At 39.7% G+C, this 17,597-nt stretch overlaps 1 protein-coding gene across 11 annotated transcripts in view; it reads left to right on the top strand.

Moving 5' to 3' along the window:
• The first annotated feature begins 343 nt into the window (after positions 1-343).
• The window catches only part of col11a1a (collagen, type XI, alpha 1a), a 104,639-nt gene continuing 87,385 nt past the window's right edge, over positions 344-17,597 (top strand). For 2 of the 11 annotated variants that reach the window (XM_044339792.1, XM_044339793.1), the window contains exons 1-5: positions 350-503; positions 1,976-2,098; positions 3,056-3,131; positions 4,982-5,045; positions 12,594-13,113. In XM_044339792.1, coding sequence (XP_044195727.1) covers positions 12,999-13,113 — 115 coding nt within the window. In that variant the 5' untranslated portion in view covers positions 350-503; positions 1,976-2,098; positions 3,056-3,131; positions 4,982-5,045; positions 12,594-12,998. Of the gene's footprint in view, positions 504-1,975; positions 2,099-2,630; positions 2,710-3,055; positions 3,136-4,981; positions 5,046-12,593; positions 13,114-17,597 lie in introns of those variants that run through there. The other 9 variants (XM_044339794.1, XM_044339790.1, XM_044339787.1 and 6 more) reach the window with 9 other exon arrangements.

Below are 17,597 nucleotides of genomic sequence, written 5' to 3' on the forward strand. Positions count from 1 at the left end.
GTGTGACTATTTATCCTATCATTCTAAGGTGGGAAGGAAGTAAGAATCTGACATTAACTTTCCCACTACTGCCTATAACTGCAGGTTCAGGTGTCACAAAGTTGGCACAAAGTTGGACCAAATCACTTTTAACTAATTGTTGACAGTCAGAATAGTACTGTGTGGTTTTTAAGAATTGTAATTGTTAACCCTCTGATCCAGATGCAGTTGCTTCTTACATGCTTGCTTTCTTACCACTGGCATATTGCTTCTGTAATATGTTTTTTTAAGCTGTTCAAATGACCAACATCCAAAAAACTGTCAAGACAACAAACAAGTTATTGATTGCTTTCATTTTGGCACTGACAGCCAGACCAGCCAGCCCAGCCAGCCAATCACCCTCAAGACACAATTAAGTGTTAATGAAGTACAGCTGTGTGTGTTTGACATGGCGCTCTATATGGACAGTACTTCGAAGATAAGTCAAAAGAAACCATTGGTATAAGAGAAGAGTTTAGTACTGAGTAAGTTCCTCTGTAAACTATTTGTGTTTGTGCTTAATCTCTCTTCATAATGATATGTAATTTTCTCTGTTTGGCTAAACCTGCTAGTGTAAAATTAATTAGGCTAACTGTTGACAGCTACAGTTGCTAATGTTAAAGCTAACTGTCATATACAGTTGTGTACTGCAATGGCAAACTAGCTTATATATTGTTATAACAATATACAAGCTTATATATTGTATATTGTTTCTCCTGTCAGAAATGCCAAAAACAGATGTCAGCACATACAAAATGAACCATGCATGCTAAAACTAGCTAAGAAAAGAAAAAGCAACAAAGACCTGTTAATAAGATGGGTGGTGATTTCTAGTTGGTCTACCAGTATTTACATCATGTTTCAGGGACTTGTTTTATTCAGTATTAATAACAAATGCATAAATAAAGCTGGATTGTGGGACTTTTGTCTCTCTACTCTAGCAGTGAGAGTAATTACAAAAACACTGTTGATGTGCTTACGTCATAGGCTCCGCTGTAGTCTTCTCTGTTGCTACTGTTCCAGCAAAACGACTTGTTTCACTATCAGAATTTGATCCATTCAGTCTGATAACATTTGGAAAGTATAGAAAAGCCACACGATTAAATTATTTTATCCCCATTTAAGTTAGCAGCCAACTATAAGCTAGCCACTCAGCTGGTGGAAGTCTCTGGTGCACATGCTCTGCCCATTGAGCATGGGCAGTATGCATTCATCCGGCCAGACACCAGATTTAAAAAACTCCCTGTACTGTGAAATACAGAGAGATTTAGCTGGCGGCGATAGGCTTAATCAGCATTGTGTGAACTTGCAAGGGCTTGAATGTAACGGATGTTCATTTACATGTAAAAGTTCTGTATGCAGGTTTAATGGAGCTGCAAAACCATGAAGACAAGTAAACTACAAGTGTAACTAGTAACATTAATGATGGCTCCATTAGGTGTGGTAGTAAGCCCTACAGGTGAGCCAGCATGCACAGTGGACCTTTTCCATGACAGATGTAACTAATAACATTAATAATGGCTGTATTCCATCTAGAGTATGTGTCCAAGGGCCAGGGCCTTGGTATTGTGCATGTTGCCTCAGATATAGGTTACTGGCACACCCAAATGCAGCAGAGCCATAATTAAAATTATTTGGTACACCTGTGCCTTTCCTGCAATGAGGAGCTAAAATGTCTGTTGTTGAAAATGGTCTATACCAGGTCCATGGTCTTTTTTGGATTTGACATATTAGCAGTCCTTTGCTTAATGGAGTATTAATGTGTTGTGTGGAAACAATTAAGTTGTGTAGTTGTAAAGTGTTATCAGCATTTTAGCATTAATAAGCCTCATTAGTGCACCTGCTTATAAAGTAAAAGACACAGACAAAATATTTTGTCTAATCACCTAATCAGCAAGAGGAAGGTTTGCACTGTGCTCCCCCTCCCTCTTCATTCTTCCGACATGCTTTTCCGCAGCATACCTGAACACCAAGGGTCTGTACTGGAAGCTCGCCTTGGGGGGCTGTGTTGGATAACTCGCTAGAGCCTGACAGAGTAAAGACGGCACGAGCAGCACAGAACAGGCAGTTCTGGCTGGAGGTGAGTGCTACATGACTTGTCTTGAGCTATGCTGTGACCTCTTCTCCAACCACCCCCCTAGGGATCAAAGGTCAAATGGGGCAGCTGCACAAAACAGCAGCGTGATATCCTATCCTTTTTCAATCAGTCTGCCGACAGTGAGTCAGTGAGTTTGCCAGCCAAAAGCAGAACAGATTACACAACTAGGAATTTATAATCAAATCCTCTTGCAGTTTGTGAACTGAGGCAATAAAAAGAATGCTGGGAATATCTACTAACAACCACCAAGTTAGCTTGTGTTTTCAAGTAATTAAGCACTGTCAACTGGGAAAAGACTTTATTAAGTTCATTGGAGAATGCACGAAAGTCCCTAAAGACATTGTTTATATTTGGAGCTTTGACATTTGTTCTTACCCACATTTTTAGAAAATGAATTTAAATTTTACAAGATGTTTATAATGTTTATATTAAGTGTTTATAATGTTGTAGCATTGTTGCTCAGACTCTGTTGGCCACCTCTGTTTTCTTTGATAGTTTGACAGTTGGACTGACTTTACAGATCTTTATGATGGATTGCTCTGTTTGGCATTCTTTTTGGCATACATGACGTGGACTACTGTATGGTAATTTAGGTATAAATTATTACCTTTCTGATACATATTCTTGTGCTAAAATGTGCTTGTTCAGTAGAAAGACAGACACAGGTCTGTTCCTTGCATCACTATTAGAAAATCCTCGTGACGTGTTGGGTTTTGTGGTGTGTAGTATTGTTGGGTAAGTCTCACTGCTCATGCAATCAATCCTTTACAGTTTACCTCAGCCAAAGGTTTTCTGTAGCCAGTGTTTCTGTATGTTGTGTTCTGTATACAGCAAATGAAGAACAGTTTATATTACTGCTCTTTTTTCAAAACAAGCACAGGTGTTTAGAGTGATGAATGTAAAGAATTGTTAAACTGATGGATGTTTCCTATCTTCCAGGCAGCCACCGGTTACAAGCCATGACTGTGTGGTATGAGCATCGACGTGCACAAACGTGTAACCTGCTTGACATACAGTAGGTAATCCATCACAGTGAATACTCTGTCACTTTTACTTTTTGTCAAAAATGTGTTATCACTTCATGACAATGTTTGGTGCCTTCAAGTGCTTCTGGGAATTATAGCACGCCAGACTAGAGTCAGCTGCTAAACAGCAACCTCTGTAATTGAGGACATGGCCAAATTAAGATGATCGTTTTCACAATATTCAAGTTTTTTCTTCCACTTCTGTCCTCATAAACATAGCTTACATAATTAGTGCAGTGTGGTTAAAGTGTTTCTTTCTCTACAAACAATTAGGGCAATTCAAAGTGAGCATCTTTTATTTGAAGTTCTATCCTTGAACACGTATTGTGGCACATCTCAGTGATGAACAAATGAAAGGGTCATCAGAGGTGAAGGTTAATGCATCTACAGTACCAGTGAAAAGTTTGGACACACCTTCCCATTCCTTGAATGAGAAAGTGTGTCCAAACCTTTGACTGGTACTGTACCTATCTAATACCACGTCAGCTTGTAGTCATGTCTTTTCTACAAAGCACTATTCTTACTTGCAACTGAAATTATGATGTTTTACAGTCACATAATGGCTCTCCTTTGCATTTATACACCAGCATTATATATATGACTACTTGTATTAAGAAGGCTATAAATGCAGTTGTATGAACTGGTCTATTTGTGCTCTTTTTAGTTGGGATAGAATCTTTAAAAAAAAGTCTTTGGAACAGCTTTAGAGCTATAAGCAGCTGTGTGGTGAAAATGACTCAATACCAACAGATTATCATGTAGGTTACAGCATATGGGCTGAAACAGCAAATGTGACTGGGAGGACCTTAATGAGAAAATGAAAAAGCTTGCTAGTGCTCAGATGCTCCCTTACAATCATAAGATATGTGGCAGTCACAGACAGACAGACTTGCATCAAACATGAATCCAAACTCCACCACATCAAACAGCAACAGTAGCACACACACCCTATCATTTTGTAATATGAATAGTGACACACAGTATACCTTCTACAACGCATCACTCAGCTAGTCTGTGAACCCTGCCTTATGGGCTTCCATTTCAGTATTTCAGTGCCACCCCTGCGGGTGAACACTGCGTGCTGTTACAGGACAGTTCTGAACAACTCAGTCACAGGGAGGGAGGGGGAAACAGACGTATATGAAAAGAAGCTCTGTGAATGAGGCATGACTTCGACTGGCCACAGAGCAAACCAGGAAATGTGAGAAAGAAGATTTTAGTCAGTGCCTGCTCAGAAGAGCAAACCTCTGCTCTATATTGGTAACATATGTGCTGCTCATGAGTTCTGAGGCACTTTATGAGAGTTTTGTAATCACATTATAACATGATTCAAGGTATAATAACATGGCTGTTATAATGCTACATGCTGTATTTGTCACTTCGCCTTGAATTTAATGTGGGTTGTCTCACAAATGTGAAGTCTAAAATGGAGCACAATAGAGTAGAGTGAAACTTCAGTGTCCCAGAAGGGCAATTTGGCTTACAGACAACAGTAAATAATAATGAATACAAAAAGAATGCAACAATTAATAAAAACAACTATCAATACAAAAATAAAAAATACACAAAAACACACAAGTACATATGTTAAGTCTCCTAAACCATCAGTGAAAGATTTAGGAGGTTTAAGTGAGAGAAATGCTTAATATTTGCATAACTGCGCACACATACATGTATCTCTATGTGAATTTATCTTGACATTTATTGTCACATTGTCTGGTCTATTACTTAACAAATTCCAACTGTAATGATAATTCATTGTCATGTTTTTAAAAAAAAAAAATCATTTCAATGTGTGTCTGGAATTCGGTTTAAATCCAAGTCTGTGTTTGTGTTGCAGCCACTTCTGGATCAAACAACTGACAGTTTGTGACTGCACAGTTTATTGCTGTTTCTTCTCAAATGTGAGTGTATTGAGCAGCTATTCTGTGCTGCTGGTGTGAAAGCTTAAGCTTGGTTTCTGTTTGAATCATAAATCTGTCTGTGCAGGAGTCATGATAGATGGCTTGTTGGCTGACCTATCAAGAGTTTTGTTGCTTTACGAATGCCCTAGACCACCAATACACACACAGAGCCAGAGCTAGTTGAGGCCACCCACCTTCACTTCACAGTAGTCCCTCTATCTTCCCATTCAGCCAGAGTGATACCCTGCTTTCTTCACCCCTACTGCAGTCAGTAGCCCACCATCTGGCCACCTGAGCACACACTGCCATGACCTCTAAACACCAGCCCGCAGACCCATTCTGTGTCCAACTACACCAAATCAGTGTCCCAACAGACTATACCCACATTTTGGACCTCTATCTTTCACCTTGCCACCTGTAAGAAGGATGGTGCAACAGAACATGTGCAGAATATTTGCTGCAGAATATATCTGCCGTCTGTTTTTTAACAGCCGCAGCCTCACATACCAAGGTCATGCAACCCTCCCAACTCTACATTTTCGTCCTGAGGGCTCACTGGAGAACTGCCCCGGCCAGGTGGTGTGAACATACAGCTCTACATTCAACTCGTGTATGATTGGCTGAAAGTAGAGCTGCGCAGTAGGTGTTAAATTGTTCTATTAAGGGAAGGAAATTGGTGTAGCACTTAAACTGTCCATGAAGCTATCACACAGAGTTATCGTGCTGTGCTCCTCAACAATTTTGTGAACTTTCAAAAACCCCATAAACTTTACTTATACAAAGTTTTTATGTTATGGCTGAAAATTGCCATGTAGGAACTCTTTTCCTGTGGTTGGCTTAGGTTTATGAGTGTAAAGTGGAGAAAAGTTATTTTAAAAAGGTCGATGGACGAAAAAGCATTAAAACAAATGGCATTAAACAAAAATGTAGCTCGAGTTTTCTTGTTCTCTAACATAAACATACCCAAGATCTGGATCCCAGCTATTGTTATTGTTCAGTGTGGCACACTGCCACTCACACTGCCTTTAATAAAACAGCATTATAAGGTTATCTCATACACATAGAAACATCGTAGAAGTGAAATTATACTTTTATCAGCTGAAGCCATCACTTTTGATGCCTCTCAGCTACATTGTACTCAGACAGGAGGACATTCCTAACTTTCTGAGACATATAAACGGCTTGTTGCATGTCTGGCTGCAAGATTGCCGCTTCCTTTCTCTTATGTGGTACAGAATCAGGCTGCTTCCCATTACAAACACCTGTAGCCCAGGCCAGACTGACTTAAGTTCACAACAGAGATTTTTTTTTCTCTGCATGTGTGATACAGACCTGTGGGTTCTAATCAGTGTGAACAACAAAAACATGTTTAACATACCTTTTGTGTTAGGTACAAAAGATACTAAATCAGTCCTGAGATATGCAAACTAAGTTCATCTTATATCTGAATATTCTTAGATTTTTAGAGTATTGCCATCACAATTCATAAATCATACATTGACCTACATTTAAGAGATGGCTCATATCTGCTCAAAATGTAAATCAATGTATGATTTATAAATTGTGATGGCAGTGCTCTAAAAATCTCCCTTTCTGGTGACTAACAACACATGCAACCATAGAAATCTGCAAGAGATCAAATACTAAAGAATGTATTAGAAACAGTAGTAGCTACATGTTTTGAACAGATTCATGAATTCAAAGAAAATTCAAAGAAAATGCCAGCTGATACAAAACCAGTACATGCTATATTCAGAGATTGCAGTACAGTAAATGACTGTAATGAGTGTACTCTACATCAAGTCTGTATCTGATGCACAGTGTCACATGTCATACTTCTGTATGTTTATCTGAACAAAATAAGCACTGACACTAACTCTGTATAATTGTATATCACAGGCCTGCATGTGCCCTCTCAAAATGGAGGCAGCATTTAGCTAGATGTTAATTCTGGTACTCTACATGGTAGACCACATTGAAAATACATGGTTGGCAGTTGCAGGATGCAGCGTGTGACATAGAAGAGCCATTTCAATGGCAAAAATATATCCCAAAATATATCCAACCAGAATTCTTGGCACTGAAACCTTCAAACAAATGAAACCCCGGCTTTCCACAGATTACCTTAAATTACCCAAAATAGGGTTAGGCTACTAATGAAAGCCTTTTAGATCCATGATGCCTAAACCTACCAATTGATACAGGATTATAAAGCATATTTATTCTTATGAAATACTGTGCCAGCCAAAAATAATGTTAGTAAAGTGGGGGAATTTTTACTCACTTGTATTAGACAGAGGACTAGAGTGAGTGTAGAGAAAGAGCTCTTTATACTCTCCTCTGCGCAGTGTGTAAACAGTGACAGACAGTGGCTGGTGGTTGGCTCGAGTGTGCCTGTGAAAAGTGCTTGTGTTTCAATACCATGTCAGGTAAAATTCATAGCAAATAACAGGGCTATTCTCATTTTAACCATTTTTTATTTATATCATACACAATACATGTGTCCAACAGCATATATTTAAAATAATTATCAGGATTTAAATTCAGATATCATTTTGCAGCTCAAAGTTAGTGTGTTTTTTGATTAAAATGTCATTGGCCTCCCTAGTTCATGTGTTGGTCTGGGACTTTGCCATATGACTACCTAAAATAATCTGTCAACAACTGCTTTCATTTGCTGAAGGAACCTGACCTGCGGTTTGCATTTGTGCCCCTACTTAAGTGAATTACAAAACAGCAACAGTTCTATGGCTGCTCCTAGGCACCTGATTTTTATTTATCTGGTTTCATTCATGACATGGCCATACGTATATTTGTATAGACAAGAGGGAACATGGGCATTAAACCCCTCCTAAGCTGTTTGAGATTTTGCATTCCTCAGTAAAAGCTGCTTTCCTACAGTCTCATTCATAAAGAAAGCTACATGCACTGAATTTTTGTGAGGTGTCTGTTGTATAAAGAACTTAGTGTTAAAAAAAGCTTTCAATGCTTGAGAGAGCTTAACAGCTGTGATTGCTACAAACCTGCACTTTCTATGAAACGTCATACATGAAATGTACATCCACAGAGCTCGCATGTGGATGTACAATCACAGTCAGATGTGCCAATCACTGTACCATGTTCCACCCATCCATTTTGAGATGGTTTCATGGTTTATGTCACTGGTGGTAAAAAAAGAGAGTAGAGCAGTCCTTTTCTTTGTTGCATCTCATCCTAAAAGTTCATCAAGTGCTGTGTATGCCCTAAGCTTGTCTTCTTATCAGTCATGCCCAGAATACCTTCAAAGAAAAGTAGCGTTAGCAGCTAAATAAGCAAAAAAAAAAAAAACAACAACAAAAAACAGCTCAATTGCCATTGCATCAGTTTATAAGTAATATGTAACGCTAGATTGAAACATGGGTTACATATTCTCACATATCATGACTTGCATCGATTTTGGCTTTTTGAGGTCCAAAAAAGTAGGGCAGGAAAAATAAGCCTCTTAGTCACAAAAGAATGACGGCAGCACAATACCTAATCTGTGGTCCAGTTCAAAACATCTTCAAAACAAGGGTCTTCAAAGAAAGGAATTGCTCATCATTCACAGAATACTGTACAGGATCACTGATCATAACTGCTGCAAAGTGAGTAGAACACAATGCCAGAAAGATTATTCATCACTTGTTTGGCAGCAGTTAGTTGGCTTAGTTATCTGTTGGTTTTAGGGCCATCTCATTAGTGGAGACAATTACAATTGTGGACAAAGGCTGATTGTCAATATAGTCACAGCTTATAACAATTACATGCACATGCTGGCAGTAATCATGGGAGAATATTTGAGACAGACAATGTTTTACACACCGATTTCACATTTTTGAATTATAAATCGACTGAATGACTACAAATGCTTAGTTCAAAGTTTAAGTTCTGAATCTGTTAAAATGCAATTTATAAAATGAAAAAAAAGTTAGATAAGTCAAAATGTCCACTGGGCAGTACATCACAGTGACACTTTGAATTGCACTTTATTCTAAAAGTACTTATACTATCACCACCTTCTTCATTAAGGACATTTAAAAACATACAGCAAGCCCTTACTGAGGTTATCTTTATCATCTGTCCATATAACCCTATCATTTTACATTCTGCAGCTACACATAATACAGCCATAACTACTGCTGCTAAATGTACTGCAGCTACTTTATCTACTCAGCTGACTCAGCTGAATTTGTCTTTGAATTTGCACCCAGCACATATACAGTACCTGAGAGCCTCCTAGCACTGTAGACATCTACTGTTGGTCACAATGCATCTCTAACAGAGGAACTGTGGTTTAGTGGGTTGCAAGTGTACTGGCAGGGTTACTTGAATGAAGGGGGAATGTGACTTGCTGATTGTCCAGATTTTCCCCATCCTACAGGAAATCAAACCAGCAAACTTCAAATCATATGCATGCCTCACTATCCCTGAGGCTACCATCTGCCACTGTCACCCCAGCATCACCCACTGCAGATCGCCTTTGCACTAATATCTCCTTTGAAGTGCAAATTTGACTATTTAAAGTAAAGGCTGTCAAACATGTTATGGTTTGGTACTTGGTAAAAATGTATATGTGGGAGGTACTAGTGATGAGAGTGAAACCTGTAACTGCAAACGTCAAAGGAACACCATGCACTTCTTTTTTCTCTATTTGGAAACCTCCCTGTGAAATAAAATGTAGAGAGATTAAGCTGTCACCAATTTTACAAAGCAGGGGGGAAGTCAAATCTGAATACAGTATTCGGAAAAGCACAAATAGTGGGTTTTTATGAATATTTATTTCATACAAATATTTAAAAAATTATTTGTTTTTGGGGAAAAAAACCCAAAACATGTAAAATAACAGCTTGCAGGTCAGGACTCATATTGTAGTGAGGTTGCATTGCTGTCTCTGTTGCCCTCTATAAATAGCTGCAGGTCTGTGTGTCTGGCAGAGTTGAGATTTGGCTGAGTGGTCAGCGCAGTTGTCTGTGGTCTGAGAGACTGGGGTTGGAGACCTGGTGTGGGAACCCTCTTTTGTGAAGTAGTTTATTCAAGAACACTTATTTTAACACTTTACTATCCTAAAATTAGAAGTGTAATAAAAATATAAACAGGATTGTTACACTAATTTCCACTTTTAATTAAATACAAATACAAATCATTTCACTGCCTCGACAAATACAAATATAGATACAAATACAAATACTGGGCTCTCCGCATATCCCCATTAAAAGGGATGGCTGGGACCTCCACAACAACCTACGGAAGCCACTAGAGCCCACTTTGGGAATGATTACTCCTGTTCTCTGAACCATGAGAAGATAAAAATGTTGCATTAAACTTTCTCTGCCCAGACACCAATTCATCCCAGAGAAATGGCTCTGCTTTCTGCCACTGGGCATCCAGGATGAGCATCTGATACTGTTTGGCTGGAAACAGGCTGAGTCTGGCTGGCTGGGAAGGACGAGCTGGCTGACAGACAGAGCCTGGTCAGTATCCATGCCTTCACTGGAGTGAGCCAAGAGATACAAGGAGCTAACTGTCCTCTGAACTGACCCCTGCTTCTAGGCCATTAAATGAGGAACCCTGGAATCCTTCATCCCCTTGCAATCACTCCTTAGTGTTGTCCAAAAGTGCTTTTCAGTCAACTTGCCATAATGTGTGGCGTTTTAGGATACTCCTGAAACAAGGGATCATTGGGAACAAGTGGGGTTATCTCACATTGTTGGCAAATAATTCCATTAGTTAACAAAGCAGGTAGCTTTTAAAAGTATAGTGACCCTGTATACAGTACCTATTCAGTGATAAAGAAACTCTGACATACAGTATATTTGACATTTAAATAAATAATTCACAAGATAGAGTAAATCAACAAAAGAAATATTAAAATTAGAAAGAAATATAACATCCATTGTTTGAGGATTTTTAATACATGACTGATATATACATTATGTTGATATCTTTTCAGTGCATTTTCAGAATTTAATTAGAGGAGATGTGAAATCTTTTTTCGAGGGAGTCCTCAGGCCAAAAACATAAAAGTTACAACATGTAAAAACCAAAATACATTAGTAATTATAATGATAATAAATGAAACAATACAATAACGCAAAACAATCAACATAGTAACGTCCACATGGACATACACATAAGGGCTCTCCCACCATCCCAAACCCCACCCACTGCTTCTGTTACATGAGTCATTGGTACAAAGAATGAATGAGAAATAAAATAAATGAATCAAATCAATAATATGTCAAAGCACAGAGTCTACCTACGAACAAAAATGAAGGAAGATACAATCAAAAACAAGAACAAGTAGATAGTTAGGGATGAGTTAGGCAAATCATTCCAATCTGATGGTGCTTTAAACTTAAAAGCACGTTTCCAAATTTCTTTAAAGATTCAAGGCACAATAAAAAAGGATGTTGAGTGTGTCTGAGTGAATATGATGATCCAAATTGAACCAAAAGATGTTTTAAGTATAAATGAAATTTAAAGTAAATGCATTTGAAAACAGAGCAACTGATGAAAAATGTCTCCTAGAGTGAAGTCGTTGCCAGTTCATTGTGTCGTACATGAAGAAATGATGCGTGAGGTAAGGACACCTCAGTGCATACAGTGTATAAATGGGTGCTCGGCTATGGACCATGAGCCGCCAGAACAGCTTCATTACACCTTGGCATAGATTCTGCACATCTCCGACACTCTGGAGGGATGAACACCGTTCTTCCAAAAGATATTCCCTCATTTGGTTTTGATGGATGATGGTGGAGGAGAGCGCTGTCTGACATGTTGGTCCAAAATCTTCCATGTGTCATGAGATCTGGTGACTGTGAAGGCCATAGACTGACATGTTCATGCTCATCTAAAACATTCAGTCACCCTTCATGACCTGTATGGAAGCATTTGCATTTGTTATGTTTCTCCACTCATTTATTCAGGCGTTTCCTTTCATTTGTCACCCATCTATGAGACCTTCCAGGATCAAAGTTCTCATTATGCTGCTCTTTCCCATCTCTGTTTATTTTTAATCATCCTAACATTTGGATCGGTGGAGTGTGACACATACTGTATACAATAATACTAAACCTCAAGTACCTGTACTATAGGTAATACAGTGTTTCTACAGTCATACACCACTGCACTGATTCCAGCACATCTAGTTTCAAGTTAATTAAGCTCATCATTATTTTTTGTATTTTATTTATATGATTGTTGCATGTTTGTTTATGTATATATTTATGTGTGGTTGTGATTTCTTATATGATTGGTTACTGTAAGTTTATTTATTACAGATGTTTTTATGAATAGTTTTTTTCTTTTTTCTTCTTTCATGAAGGACTGTTGAAAAAGTATGCCTAAAATAGTTCCTAAAATAAAATCCGTAATTGTGTTCACTAAATACTGTATTCATTTCTCACAATAACAGCAGTGGGCCGGACCTGTGTTTATCAATATTTTAGAAATACCTTGCATTCACATTTGCCATTTCATCATTCCCAGGTCGTTATCAACTTTGTCACAGTTTTTTCCCTCTTTCCTCAGACGCACTCTGGAGAGACTTGGGGGCGCATTACCAAGCTAATGGGTGGACCCGAAGGAGAATTTCCAGCCCCGTGATTTGCTAATCGGGGGCTGGTTCCCTTGTCATTTCCCTGTAATCGTGGCTCTGGTTTGTGGAGCTTGCCCAGCCCTCCTGTTCGTGGACGCACCAAGTGTACCGGCTGCACTCTGTGCGTTTTGGTTAAAGCCCGACTACCTTCACTGTGAAGGCTGGGCACTGGGAAGGAGGATCGGGGGCCTCGTTGTGGCTGAGAGAAGAGGCTAAAACTCCTCACTTATGGCTTTTTTGTAGGACAGTTTCCATCATCATTTGGGATTGTGGAAGGGACGTCATTAAAAATCACCTGAAGTCGCCCAAAAGTTGTATTCACTTGTGGGCGCCCGACCATGGAGATGCAAAGGTGGTCCACAAGGTGGAAAACGAAAAGGTGGCTAATGGATTCCACTGTAACCGCATTCATCACTTTAACCCTGGTTCTACAGGCTACCAATGTCACAGCAGGTAAGAATATTAGGGGCAAATCGTCTCTTAATGAACTTTATCTGATCGAAAGGGAACGAAGCGGCGGCCGTTTGGGAAACTCGGTAATTGATGATGGAGATTGGGGGGATTACCAGATTCACTTGGACACAATAATGTAATGTTTACTTCACAGGCAAATGTATGCAACATGTGTTTTTTTCGCACCTCAACAAAAATAGTCACATTAAAGCGTGATATCATACAGGTAATATGTACCTGTGTGATTGAGCGGCGCTGGAATAAGAAGCCACCAAACAAAAAGCTTAGTGAGGTACAGTAAAACTGTACCCTGCTCACTGTAGTAAGCGAGACTGTTAAACACTGTTCTAGAGACAACTTCGACAGTACTTGCTCTCAGGTTGCTCTCAGGGGGGTAATATCTTGAGCTGCACATATTTTGTTGGCCAAAACACTATATTCATTAACAGACAATTTACCGCGGGCTACCTTTACGCATGAATGGAAAACGTCCGCCCCGAAGATGAAACACCTCGCCTAATTAAATTCATCCTAACCCGCTGGTATGTGCTTGCAGAGCTCGGGAACACAGCAGTGTTCCTCGCTATTTAAGATTCACTTAGACTGAAAAAAGCTCTTTGTTTGAACTGTGGTCCGCTAGGTGGATGTGGACACGGTTAGCAGGGTGGATATCCTCTGCCAGATGATACTGGACATTTGTCAGACACATGACTTTGATAACATGCAATTTAAGACCGATGCCACTAATATTAACATGTAATCTGATATTCTTGTCAGATTGATACTGAGTTGTACGGTATTTTGGAGTGCTATAGATATTTTTTATTTTAAGCAGATACAGTCAATACAGTCATATAGATGCCATCTATATGAATGCAGAGCATAAAATCCTATTATGGGAAGTGGAGGATAGACTATCCAAGATGAATGATTAATTGATGGTTATTTGGCACACAACAACTTCTGCAGATATTAGGGATGTTGCGTATTGTTCAGCATTGGTGTGTTAATAAATATGTAGTGAAATACATTTCCTCAAAGACCTTAGTGGATCTCATACCTGTGGGTGCAGAGCGCAAAGCCCCTGTGCGTCTGCAGGGGGCTCAGTGGTCAGGCAGGTTCACCCTATCTCCACACTGTCCTGGTCCACACTGAAGGCCAAAAGCTGGCTTGTGCAACCCCCCCAGTGCCCAGCTCTTCCCCTCAACTTTGCACTTAGATGTTTGGTCGGCTGCAGGACAAGGCTGTGTTGTGTGACTGGTGGGAATGCTTCCCCTCTAAGTACTGAGCAGTTATTTGATGATGGTCCTTGTTGCACTTCCCTATGATTTCAGAGCCTTCAAAGAGCAGGCCTGCATATGGGCCTAGCCTGCAGCCATAATGGCCACAAGTCACAGGGTTCAGGATTACATAGGCCTTACACCAACTCTGTAAGGATTTATAACTGAATACAAATACAGGTATAGATTTAGGATATATCTTTTATCTTAACCGTGTCGACTTCTATTCTATTCAACAATTTCAATTTCTATGAAAGACACCATTGTTTTTAAAATGAGATATATTGTATATATACTTTTTAGTTTATGCAATTGATTTAGAAAAGGTTTCATTGTCCCTGGGGGGGCAAATGTCTCAACGCTTTAATCAAATGATCAGTGAAGTTAAAATGGAAAATGGCCAAAAGTTGGAGTTAATGCAGTTCAATTGAAACTGCAATTTACATTGCATAAACCATGATTCTTTCACTTTTTATTCATTTATCCACCTCACATTTTCTCGTTTTACAATCATTCGTTGCCTGCTAAGATTACAACCTGCTAGTTCAGAAGATACTGGACTGGAGTAGTTTTGTAACTCATCAACTCCTGCTTCTTTTTTTGTTAAAAATCCTAAGCATTCTGCTGCAGGCTCTGTTTACCGGGATCTTAGTCAGTTTCTTCTGTGCTCTTTATGGCAGTCGAAGCTGTTTCTGCAGGGTGCCCTCTCCATCTAGCAGTGTACAGACACGTTTTCTCAGCCCCCGGGGCGCAAGCTCAGATGTGCATTCCAGCAGACAAAGCTAGCATTTTCTCTCTCCTTAACGTCCTCTCCCTAATGTGCTCAAGCAGGAACATCAGCTAATCAGCTCCTTGCTGGACCTTTGTGCTACTGAAGCTGTCACATATTTATAGTCATGCTGGATCTTTTGGAGATAAGCTTTTCTTCCTTCCACACAAAGCAGCTGGAAATCTTGCTTCAAATTCAAACTCAAATTCGGAAATGGGCATGACCACAGTGGTTTTTAAGAGAACTCTCTAGCTTTTACATGACCTGTTTGGATCTTGCTTAAATAGGTTTAAATACTGTGATAATATGCTCTGATATCCATATGGAGGCAGTACAGTAAAAGGATTTAATGAGAGGAAACTCAAGGGGGGGTGGGGGGTAGAAGGGAAAAAAATGCTTTGAAAAACTGGGTAGGTCTCAGTGAAGTTTCCTTGGTATGACACCAGCATAAAGCCGTCTTGTTTTAGCCGACAGCGTGGTGGAAGTTATGGAAGGAGAGTGGGAGAGGGGGGGATATAGAGAGAGAGACATTCTGGCTGAAGATATTATTAGAGTCTCAGGGAGCAGCAGGTGAAAAGGTCCTCCTCTGTTTAGCAGCCAATTTCACATTTCTGTAAAGGTGTAAAGGCTGAAAATGACACAGCAGGAGGGGGATTTATGACACCAGAATGCTCAGATCTCACATACTATACGATAAGAGATGAGCTGAGACAGACCTCTGTTGGCCTCTGTCCTGAGAATGGTGTTGTGTTATCTCTTGGAACACGCTGTTTACACTGTTGTACACCTGTGAACATGACATCGATGATATCAAATTAGTCGATCTACATATGTCTTATGGTAATGCATCATACTGCCCCTCCCTCCCCCCAATGCCTCTACAATTTGCATAACGATGTTTGGGTGATCCAGTAACTGAGCAATAGAGGCAGTGTTGCCTCTTAGGGTTGGCTTGAATTTTTTCTCTCCACCAGACTATTAGGAAGGTCCATCCCTCCATACCACCTGAGTTCTGCTGGTAGCTATGTGGTCTGTTTGCTTAGCCCTGAGGGCAAACTCACACCAGCTCATCAGATGCACTCTTTTAAAACCTGTACATACTCATTTGGCCACCTTAATGGATTGGCCAGTATTGACGTTTTCTCAGCACCTCTGTGTGAGGGTCGTAGCCTGGCCAAATTGCCACATCTGGAACATATGAGTCCTGGAGTTTGAACTGAAAGCAACTCTGCAGGAGCTCACAATGAGGTCCTCAGTTCACTCTCCAAAGTAAGTAGCTGGTTCATCCTCGCTAGCTACATAAAAGGCCAAGTTGTCCTCAGTAATGGCATTCCTAGTAGTAACAGTGTGCTAACTTTGCTCTCAACATCACGTTTTTTTCTGATGCTTTCGTATAATTTTGTTTTCATTGTTTCCTCTCTTTATTCTGTTTAAATGGGAAAGAGTTGGATTGTGTTGAGTTGACACTGAAGATGCTCATTTATTCTAACCGAGCTTGACCATGCCACACAAATTTTCTTTAGAAAGACATGTAATTTTGAGAGAAGAAAGTAGATGATGGCTGTGAACTGGCTTGCTGGTGGAGTTCTAAAAATGTACATTTTCTTCCAAGAATGTTTGCTTTTTTGGACTGCATACAGTTTAGAGTTTTGTACTACGCTGATTGAAGCTGACCAGCTCTCTTTGCCTGCATCATGAAGTGCATCTGGCCCATTGCCGGTTTTGTTTGAGGTTCTGGAAGATACGTAGACCAGATGTAGGCCAGGCCCTTTATATGAAAATACCTTCAGCATGATAAAGTGACATAGAAAACTTAAAATATTCATTCAATGTGTTCTGTTGCTTGCCATCCATATGAATGAAAGTCTTGAGTAGGAAAAACTCACAGCAGTGAGATTTTTGCCTACTAGGTCTGAATGGTGGGCTCAAGTAGTTGTGTAATCTGCACTGACTAGCTGGTGATCTTGTGAAAACCATCTGCAGTCTGAGTAGTGCTCGTGGTACCAATTAATATTCGGTAGAAATAGATTCATGTTGAAACAGGGACTTCTCCCCAAAACACATGCTTTTCTGAGCAGAATGGAACAGGCTCCAAATTTGCTTTTCCTTGCCGCAGCTGGAATGTTGACCAGAAAGTGTTGAGAGCAACATCAGACATTTTTAAGACCCCCTTGTATCAAGAAGTTAAAGAAACTTTCAGAGAGATTTGACCTCTACATGCCAACCAAAACAGTGGCTTTAGAGCTGTCAGAAAAAGCTTGCTGATGCTTTCAGACACCTTGGCTTGCTTATTTACCCTACAAAAACAGATTAGTGTTATTACATTTAACAGTCTGCCATTGTATTGCAGGTTTTAGCCAGACATTGCTCTGCTTTGTGGAGTGAAGTGGCCTCCTGTTTTAATTTTAACACATGGATTTTAAAGACCACATTTA

Source organism: Thunnus albacares, chromosome 21, assembly GCF_914725855.1.
Source record: "Thunnus albacares chromosome 21, fThuAlb1.1, whole genome shotgun sequence".
In the NCBI taxonomy this organism is placed as follows: domain Eukaryota; kingdom Metazoa; phylum Chordata; class Actinopteri; order Scombriformes; family Scombridae; genus Thunnus; species Thunnus albacares.